The 10,931-nt window shown below is 26.1% G+C and overlaps 1 protein-coding gene across 1 annotated transcript in view; it reads left to right on the top strand.

Moving 5' to 3' along the window:
- The window catches only part of LOC107446389 (uncharacterized), a 15,282-nt gene extending 6,464 nt beyond the window's left edge, over positions 1-8,818 (top strand). Inside the window, exons 3-4 of the mRNA XM_071187049.1 lie at positions 5,804-5,884; positions 8,648-8,818. Of these exons, the coding sequence (XP_071043150.1) occupies positions 5,804-5,884; positions 8,648-8,818 (252 nt within the window). The remainder of the gene's footprint in view (positions 1-5,803; positions 5,885-8,647) is intronic.
- Positions 8,819-10,931: the final 2,113 nt, after the last annotated feature.

The following is a 10,931-nucleotide window of genomic DNA, read 5'->3' as shown; positions in this document are numbered from 1 at the left end:
TTTTTTTTTTTTTTTTTTTACTCTGTTTTATTTTTTTTTAAGTTTAAAACCAAAAAATAGGAGGATACAGAGAATAGCAGTTTTGGTTTTACCTATCATTTCAATTAATATTATTTTAATGCGTTTTTAAATTTATTGATGTGTCATTGACTTCTAACTTGTGTTATTTATTTTATCAATTTAAAATTCTAGTTTAGGCATTTTATATTACACTTACTTTTAAGAACAAATAAAACAACTTTAAATTACTACTTATATCTGGCTGTATGTAATTATTTGCTTTCTTATTTTTTTCCAGCTAGTTGATTGCTTCAACTCTTTTCTTTATTTTTTTTACACTGTTTTTTTAAGTTTAAAATCAATAAATATGAAGATGCAGAGAATAACAGTTTTAGTCATAATTTCAATTCATATTATTATAATGCTTTTTTGGCTTTATTGTTGTGTTTTTGAGATCAAACTTATTTTATTTATTTTATCAATTTAAAATTCTAGTTTAGGCATTTCATATTAAACTTTTGAGAAGAAGTAAAACAAGTTTAAATTACTACATACACTGTATGTAATAATTTGCTTTTGTGTTTTTTTTCCAGCCACTCTTTTCTTTCTTTTTTACTCTGTTTTTTTATGTCTAAAATCAATACATATGAAGATGCAGGGAATAACAGTTTTGGATATAATTTTAATTAATGTTATTTTAATTCTTTTTTAAATTTATTCTTGTGTTTTTGAATTCAAAGTTATTTTATTTATTTTATCAGTATAAAATTATAGTGTAGGCATTTTATATTACACTTTTGAGAAGAAGTAAAACAAGTTTAAATTACTACATATATCTGACTGTATGTAATTATTTGCTTTTGTATTTTTTTTCCAGCTAGTTTATTGCTTCAACTCTATTATTTCTTTTTTTCTTTGTTTTTTTATGTTTAAAATCAATAAATAAGAAGATGCAGAGAATAACAGTTTTAGTTATAATTTCAATTAATGTTATTATAATGCTTTTTTAAATTTATTGTTGTGTTTTTGAAGTCAGACTTATTTTATTTATTTTATCAGTTTGAATTTCTAGTTTCAGCTTTTTATATTGAGCTTACATTTAAGAGGAAATAAATCAACTTAAAATTACTACTTATATCTGACTGTATGTAAATATTTGCTTTTGTACTTTTTTTCCAGCTAGTTTATTGCTTCAACTCTTTTCTTTCTTTTTTGCTCTGTTTTTTTAAGTTTAAAATCTATAAATATGAAGAAGCAGAGAATAACAGTTTAAGTTATAATTTCAATTAATATTATTATAATGCTTTTTTAAATTTATTGTTGTGTTTTTGAGATCAATCTTATGTTATTTATTTTATCAATTTAAAGTTCTAGTTTAGGCATTTTATATTACACTTTTAAGAAGAAATAAAACAGCTTTAAATTACTACATATATCTGACTGTATGTAATCATTTGCTTTTGTGTTTTTTTTTTCCAGATAGTTTATTGCTTCAACTCTTTGTTTTCTTTTTTACTCTGTTTTTTTATGTTTAAAATCAATAAATATGAAGATGCAGAGAATAACAGTTTTGGTTATGCCTATCATTTCAATTAATGTTATTATAATGATTTTTTAAATTTATTGTTGTGTTTATGAGTTCAAACTTATGTTATTTACTTTATCAATTTAAAATTCTATTTTAGACTTTTTATATTACATTTACTTTTAAGAAGATATTAAACAACTTTAAATTACTACATATATAAGACTGTATGTAATTATTTGCTTTTGTATTTTTTTTCAGCTAGTTTATTGCTTCAACTCTATTCTTTCTTTTTTTCTTTGTTTTTTTATGTTTAAAATCAATAAATAAGAAGATGCAGAGAATAACAGTTTTAGTTATAATTTCAATTGATGTTATTATAATGCTTTTTTAAATTTATTGTTGTGTTTTTGACTTCAGACTTATTTTATTTATTTAGTCAATTTAAAATTCTAGTTTAGGCATTTTATATTACACTTTTGAGAAGAAGTAAAACAAGTTTAAATTACTACATATATATTACTGTATGTAATTATTTGCTTTTGTGTTTTTTTTTTCAGCAACTCTTTTCTTTCTTTTTTACTCTGTTTTTTTATGTTTAAAATCAATAAATATGAAGATGCAGAGAATAACAGTTTTGGTTATAATTTCAATTAATGTTATTATAATGCTTTTTTAAATTGTTTTTTTTTTTTTTTACTTTAGACTTAATTTTTTCTTTTTATCAATTGAAAATTCTAGTTTTTATTTTTTATATTACACTTTTAAGAAGAAATAAAACAACACTTACTACATATTACTTCACATACACTTACTATAAATTACTACATATATCTGACTGTATGTAATTATTTGCTTTTTTTTTCCCAGCTAGTTTATTGCTTCAACTCTTTTCTTTCTTTTTTACTCTGTTTTTTTTTAAGTTTGAAATCTATAAATATGATGATTAAGAGAATTACAGTTTTGTTTATAATTTCTATTAATGTTATTATGAAGCTTTTTAAAATTATAGTTGTGTTTTTGACTTCAGACTTATTTTATTTATTTTATCAATTTAAAATTGTATTTCGAACATTTTATATTACATTTACTTTTCAGAAGATATAAAACAACTTTAATCATGTACCACATGTATCTGACTGTATGTAATTATTTGCTTTTTTTTCCCAGCAACTCTTTTCTTCCTTTTTTACTCTTTTTTTTATGTTTAAAATCAATAAATATGAAGATGCAGAGAATAACAGTTTTGGATATAATTTCAATTAATGTTATTATAATGCTTTTTTAAATTTATTGATGTGTTTTTGACGTCAGACTTATTTTGTTAATTTTTTCAATTTAAAATTCTATTTTAGACATTTTATATTACATTTACTTTTATGAAGATATAAAACAACTTAAAATTACCACACATATCTGACTGTATGTAATTATTTGCTTTTGTGTTTTTTTTTCCCAGCTAGATTATTGCTTCAACTCTTTTCTTTCTTTTTTATTCTATTTTTTAAAGTTTAATATCAATAAACCTGAAGATGCAGAGAATAAGTTTTGGTTATGCCTATCATTTCAATTAATGCTATTATAAAGATTTTTTAAATTTTTTGTTTTGTTTTTGAGTTCAAACTTATGTTATTTACTTTATCAATTTAAAATTCCAGTTTAGGCTTTTTATATTACACTTACATTTAAGAGGAAATAAATCAACTTAAAATTACTACATATATCTGACTGTATGTAATTATTTGCTTTTGTATTTTTTTTCCAGCAAGTTTATTTCTTCATTTTTTTTCTTTTTTTTTACTCTGTTTTTTTAAGTTTAATATCTATAACTATGAAGATGCAAAGAATTTCAGTTTAGTTTATAATTTCAATTAATGTTATTATAATGCTTTTTTAAACTTATTCTTGTGTTTTTGACTTCAAAGTTATTTTATTTATTTTATCAGTATAAAATTATAGTTTAGGCATTTTATATTACACTTTTGAGAAGAAGTAAAACAAGTTTAAATTACTACATATATCTGACTGTATGTCATTATTTGCTTTTGTATTTTTTTCCAGCTAGTTTATTGCTTCAACTCTTTTCTTTATTTTTTACACTGTTTTTTTTTAAGTTTAAAATCAATAAATATGAAGATGCAGAGAATAACAGTTTTGGTTATACCTATCATTTCAATTATTGTTATAATAATGCTTTTTTAAACTTATTGTTGTGTTTTTGACTTTTAACTTGTGTTATTTATTTTATCAATTTAAAATTCTAGTTTAGGCATTTTATATTACACTTACTTTAGAGAAGAAATAAATCAACCTTAAATTATTACATATATCTGACTGTATGTAATTATTTGCTTTTGTATTTTTTTCTTCAACTTTTGTATTTTTTTCTTCAACAAAGTTTTTGTGTTTATTGCTTCAACTCTATTCTTTCTTTTTTTCTCTGTTTTTTGAAGTTTGAAATCAATAAATATGAAGATGCAGAGAATAACAGTTTTAGTTATAATTTCAATTCATATTATTATAATGCTTTTTTAGCTTTATTGTTGTGTTTTTGAGATCAAACTTATGTTATTTATTTTATCAATTTAAAATTCTAGTTTAGGCATTTCATATTAATCTTTTGAGAAGAAGTAAAACAAGTTTAAATTACTACATATATATGACTGTATGTAATTATTTGCTTTTGTGTTTGTTTTTTTTTTCAGCAACTCCTTTCTTTTTTACTCAGTTTTTTTAAGTTTAAAATCAATAAATATTTAGATGCAGAGAATAACACTTTTAGTTATAATTTCAATTAATGTTATTATAATGTTTTTTTAAATTTATTGTTGTGTTTTTGACTTCAAACTTATTTTAATTATTTTTCAGTTTAAAATTCTAGTATGGGCATTTTATGTTACACTTACTTTTAAGAAGAAATAAAACAACTTTAAATACTATATATCTGAATATATTTAATTATTTGCTTTTGTATTTTTTTTTCCAGCTAGCTTATTGCTTCAACTCTTTTCTTTCTTTTTTGCTCTGTTTTTTTAAGTTTAAAATCTATAAATATGAAGAAGCAGAAAATTACAGTTTTGTTTATAATTTCAATTAATGTTATTATAATGCTTTTTTTAAATTTATTGTTGTGTTTTTGACTTCAGACTTATTTTATCAATTTAGTATTCTAGTTTCGGCTTTTTATATTACACTTACATTTAAGTGGAAATAAATCAACTTAAAATTACTACATATATCTGACTGTATGTAATTATTTGCTTTTGTATTTTTTTTCCAGCTAGTTTATTCCTTCAATTCTTTTCTTTCTTTTTTACTTTGTTTTTTTATGTTTAAAATCAATAAATAAGAAGATGCAGAGAATAACAGTTTTAGTTATAATTTCAATTGATGTTATTATAATGCTTTTTTAAATTTATTGTTGTGTTTTTGAGTTCAAACTTATTTTATTTATTTTATCATTTTAAGTATCAGGTATTTTATATTACACTTTTGAGAAGAAGTAAAACAAGAATAAATTACTACATATATCTGTCTGTATGTCATTTTTTGTATTTTTTTCCAGCTAGTTTATTGCTTCAACTCTTTTTTTTTTTTNTTTTTTTTTTTTTTTTTTTTTTTTTTTTTTTTTTTTAAGTTTAAAACCAAAAAATATGAGGATACAGAATATAGCAGTTTTGGTTTTACCTATCATTTCAATTAATATTATTTTAATGCGTTTTTAAATTTATTGTTGTGTCTTTGACTTCTAACTTGTGTTATTTATTTTATCAATTTAAAATTCTAGTTTAGGCATTTTATATTACACTTACTTTTAAGAAGAAATAAAACAACTTTACATTACTACATGTATCTGACTGTATGTAATTATTTGCTTTTGTATTTTTTTCCAGCTAGTTTATTGCTTCAACTCTTTTTTTTTTTTTACTCTGTTTTTTTTTTAAGTTTAAAATCAAAAAATATGAGGATATAGAAGTATCACATTTTTGGTTTTACCTATCATTTCAATTAATATTATTAAAATGTATTTTTAAATTTGTTGTTTTTTTGTTGGAAAAAATAGTAACTTCGGTAAGTCATGAAAAATTCTTGGAATTAGTATGAAAAATCATCAATTTGAAAATCTAAAATGTAGCAGATACCCTTAATTTATCTAAAAATGAATTTATTAATTTTTATGACTCTAGTGGCTGGTTTTCATAAGCTCTATTTATTTGCTTGTATGATTCCATTTTACAATGCTCTGATTTAAACTAAGAACATTTTATGCAACTCTAGGTTCATGAAAGAGACCAAGAAGTTGATTTTGGTCTTCTGATAGTGAAGAAATTTCTAAAGTTGAATTCTCCCCGAGTAAAAGTAAGTTTCTTCCTCAGTTTCTTGGAGACCATTCTTAATATTATGTTTATAGAATCTGCTGTCTAAACCATGTTTTTCACAGTTTAAGGGAGAAAAAATACAAGAATTGTGTGGGAAAACAGGGTGCTTAGCTTTTTTAAAAAGTGCTTATTTTGAATTTTCGTTTTTTAAAAGACCTTAAAAGTGCTTTTTTCCATGGATGTTTTTAAAAAGTGCTTAATTTTCCCTTTTCTGTAATGGGCTTTTTTTCTTTTTTTTTTTACCGTGTTTGGCTACGCTCCCTGGAAAATCAGAAATGCTAAAAAAAGTCTTAGAATACATAAGAAATTAGAAAAAAGATATATAGATTTAGTGCTCATTTTTAAAATTGTTTTGAAGTGATTGTTTGTGTCAGTATTTCCGTAATTTTCCGTACTTTTTATTTCTGTATCGTTTTTGAATTCCACCTGTTTGTTCAACCAAGAATGCTAATTTTACATTTTACATAATTTTACATCAACCAAGAATGCTAACTCACTATAAAATTTATTTGTTCAAAGCTAAGTATCCATCTAAACAATTATTCTTTACTAGTTTATTTCATAAGTGATAGAAAAAAATTGAATGATTAGGTATATGAAAACAGGGGTCTGTTTAGAAGAAATTTGGGTCTGTTAACGGACCCTTCGCAAAATATATTTTCATAAAAACAAAAAACAGACCCTTCACAAAATAATTTTTTAAATTTAATCATTGGTCCCTCCGCAAATTTGTTTATCTTCATTATTGTTTTGTTATCTGTTGCAATCTGCTTTCAGTAGTATAGGCTAAATACCAAATATTTGTATGTTGCTTCTCTAATTTAGTAGCAGCAATTGCTGTTTATTTTTTAAATTTTGATTTTTTTAATTGTAATTTTGCAGTGTAAAGTACAGTGTTTTACAATTTAAATACTCCTTTAAAAAGTTTTTTGCAATAACAGGACCCTATTTGCACAAATTCGCAAAAGCAGGACCCTGATTGAAAGAATGTGACTTAATGTTTATTTTATATTCACAAATTACGAGTCATTTTTGCACAATTTTACAAAAACGGACCTTACACAAAATGTCTGGACAGACCCCTGAAAAAGTTAGAATATTTTAAATACCGTTTTGCTAGAGCTACTTTTGTAAACCGTTTTGTTTTGATTCGGTTGGTGAAAATTGGATAAACCAGACGTGCTTTAAAATTTAGACTGAAATAACGCGGTAGATAAGTCCTTTAACCAGAATGCGATAAATCATCTATTGCTGTATTTGGCATAAATTGGTCAATGCTAAAATTATTTCCATCCCAGTTACTTTAGCTCATTTTCATGCCTGGAATCTTATTTAATTAATTTTTTTGATTCCCTTGTTAAGGGCATTAATTCCATTCCCTACATTACGCCTGGAAAAGCATTTTACTCTGATTATTTCTATAATGCCAAAATTCTTACCTCTCCTGTTGCATCAGCTCATCTCGAGGACCAGGATTCTTGTTTTCTTAATACGAATACTGATTTATGACACAAGTTCCTGGCCATTTCTCCATAGCACTTAGAACTACATTCTGCCTTGATTTGCCTCACTCAGCCACTAGGGTTTTTCTAGTTTCTTCATTCCTCTTATGGCGAGTCTTTTGTATATAAATGTTATGTATATAAATGTTATGTATATAAATATTATGTATATAAATGAGTTGTATATAAATGTTAGAGCGATTACTTTATAAGGCACAATATGCTTTTATATTAGATTTTATTGAACTCTGGTCTGAGCGAGGCGGGATTAAATGCAAATATTGTGAAATGATTGTTGATTTTTCTACGCATCCAGGATCAGAATTTTTTAACTTATGCTTTGAATTATTTTATTAATAGTGTTTAAGAATTATTTGTATAATATTTTTCTAATTACATGGTACGTAGCATTTTTAAAAAGTGCGTAAAGGTTCTTATTTTCGATTTTTCTTTTTTAAAAGCCCTTAAAGGTGCTTTTTTCTTTGGGGTTTTTTAAAAAGTGCTTATTTTTTACTTTTTCGAAAATGAGATTATTTTCCTTTTCTTTATCGATTTTCGCCAAGTATTATGCAAAAGCGTGCTTCTCACATTGTTCTATCCAACATTTTCACAATTCATCTCACCACAATCCATTTCGACTTACCGTCGGTCCATAGCTTATGAAAGTGCCAATCATTTTATGTGTTTGATGAAGCACTTATGAGTTCTCATGTCCTTCTACATAGCTGGGTTAGGATCAGAGTTGCACTCTCATGTGCAACTCTGATGCATTTTGCAAGATATTCTCCATTTCGGGCTTCATTTTCCAACTTCTGAAATCGAACCGAAAAATCCCTCTACCATTTTATAATAGCTAATATAATTAAGAAAAGAGTTCTTTGTCGGAAAATGGTTATTTTATCTTGATCGTGTAAAGGCTTTGAAAATTATTTAGCATTTTGTCAATGTATATAGTGCTTAAAAATATTTTTTGAGTGCTTTAAAAGTACTTAAAAGGTGCTTATTTTTTGTTGAAAAATTAGACTAGGCTCCCTGAATTAGTAAATTGAATATATTGTTGTGAAAAGAAGTGAATGGAAGAAGTTTAACACACAAGTCTATAAAAGTCAAGACTTTGTTAGGCACTTTATTAATTTCTTGATCAAAATAATGCCAATATTTATGCACATAAACTTTTATTTTTTTTTGTGTGTGAAATTGTCTTGTATGCCCACCTGTAATCTCATGATTTGTTGTTTTAGATTTACTCTGTTGTGAATGATGTCATGAAATTGGAACTAAATGTTAAAGATAGAAGCGGTATAATTCATTTTCTGAATAAGGAAATTGTTGAAGTGGGTCTTGCTGAACCTGCAGAAGAGAGTTTTGCATCAAAGGTAAATCCACAAAATGTTTGTTTAAAAGAATTCTAGAACAAACCTCATTATGAAGAGTCAGTTTCAATTTTTTTTACTCTTGCCTCTTCAATAAAATTAACTGATTTTGGCAGTTTTTACTAGTCTACTGGTTTCATTAAAATTTTCCTAATTTTTTTACATTTTACAAATTTCTTTAAAATTGAGTAAACTTTTTCAAAAAAAGTTCCTATTGAAATACACTCTATAACAAAAAAATCGACGCACCAAGAAGGAGTTGTCCGATTGAAACGAAAATTGGTGGATAGGAAGACAATGTACAGAATAGTTAATGATTAAAATTTCAGAACAATTGAATAATTTATTGCAGAGTTACAGTAACAAGTTCAATAAGGTGTTGACCCACCTCTAGACTGGATGCAAGCTGCCACACGGCGTGGCAGACCGATAAAGCTCCCGGATTTTCTCTTGCGGTATTTCCTGCCAAATTCGATCCAATTGTCGAACGAGGTCATCAACATTCCGTGCCAGATGCGATCGCCTTCCCATCATATGCCAGACATGCTCGAGGGGAGAGAGATCTGGTGATCTGGCAGGCCAGGGAAGAGTTTGACAAGCTTGCAGACAGTTCATAGCAACACGTGCCGTATGTGGTCCGGCATTGTCCTACTGAAAAACCAGCCTAGGGAGCTGCAAAAGGAATGGTAGCAAAACAGGTCTTAGGATGTCGTTGACGTACCGCTGTGCAGTAAGTGTACCTTTAATGACGACCAAACAGGTCCGGCTGTCAAAGGAAATGGCACCCCAGACCATAATACCTTGTTGAGAGCCGGTGTGGCGTGCAATAGTGAAGGCAGGATCCCCCTTCTGCCCTGTGTGTCTCCAAACACGGATTCGATGATCGTCAGGACACAGTTGAAAGCGGGATTCGTCGCTAAGGTCTGTACGTCCCCAGTCGGCATCATTCCATCCATATCTGTTCAAAACATTCATGCATACGAAATTTCAAAGCAATCGGGTGATTGCTTCTTGGTGCGTTGATTTTTTTGTTATTGAGTGTATTTGAATTATTGTACAGATTATTGCTTGCTTGCTGGAATATTTAAATAAGTATTAATAATACATAATGAAGCAAACCTCATTTATAGAAATCAGTGCAAAACTTTTTTTGTTATAAAATGTTAGTTTTTTCCCCCCCTCAGAAATGCCTTTTGAAATCAATTTAAAAAATCTTTAAATATATTTGATAAATTAAATACCTATTACTATTCAAAATTATGAATGACTATGCATAACATTTCAAGTTCATTTATTATCAATCATGACTGGAAAATATTGCAGTTTTTCTATTTTGATGATTATAAAAATCCCTTAAATTCCCTATGTGTTAAAATTTAGTACATTATGCAACAATTAGCATGAAATTTATATTATTTTATAGAATCTACTTCCTATCCCTGTTGGCATCTATGAATAATGTTCACTAAAATTAAAATTTAGCAGTCGGGCTTTGATGGCCCAAAAATATTTTTGCTTAGTTGCCAAAACAATTCAGATATAATTTTAATAGTAGTGAAACACTTTTTCTGGGTTCATTCTGGTCATTAAAAAAAGGCAGGCCACAAAAAAATTGAAAAAGGCACTACATCCCTCCAAAAAAGGTTACAAATCACAGAAAGACATGCTGTATTTCACAAAAATTTGAATAGCTTTTAAGAAACCCAATGTATACAAAGTTCTTAATTTTATCACTAAAAAAAAATTTCTTTTATAGTGAAAGAGTTTAATTTGAAAATAACTCTTCAGTTAGATGCATACTTTTTATCCTTTTAAATAAGCTTAATTTTAAAATGTTGCGTAATGTAATAGTTAGGACTGGGCAATGTTAAGATTTTGGTATCGTCACTCTAACATTGCGATATAACAATACATTTCGATGTTTCATTGCACTAATATTTTGCATTTGGTATTGTGTTATTTCAAATTCTTGCATTTTATGATTTATAAATTGAAGCAATTATATTCTTGTAATAAACGATGCATTGAAAATTAAAAAATGATGCATTGAAAATAAATTTGAAAAATTGAATAACTTGTGCTGGAAGAGGGGGACAAAATCAGTGCCTATGTCATTAAATAAATAATTATGAATATAAAAATACACATTGAG

This window comes from Parasteatoda tepidariorum, chromosome 10, assembly GCF_043381705.1.
Source record: "Parasteatoda tepidariorum isolate YZ-2023 chromosome 10, CAS_Ptep_4.0, whole genome shotgun sequence".
Taxonomy (NCBI): Eukaryota; Metazoa; Arthropoda; class Arachnida; order Araneae; family Theridiidae; genus Parasteatoda; species Parasteatoda tepidariorum.
Note: the sequence above shows the minus strand (reverse complement) of the source record. Positions and strands in the feature narration are given on the sequence as shown.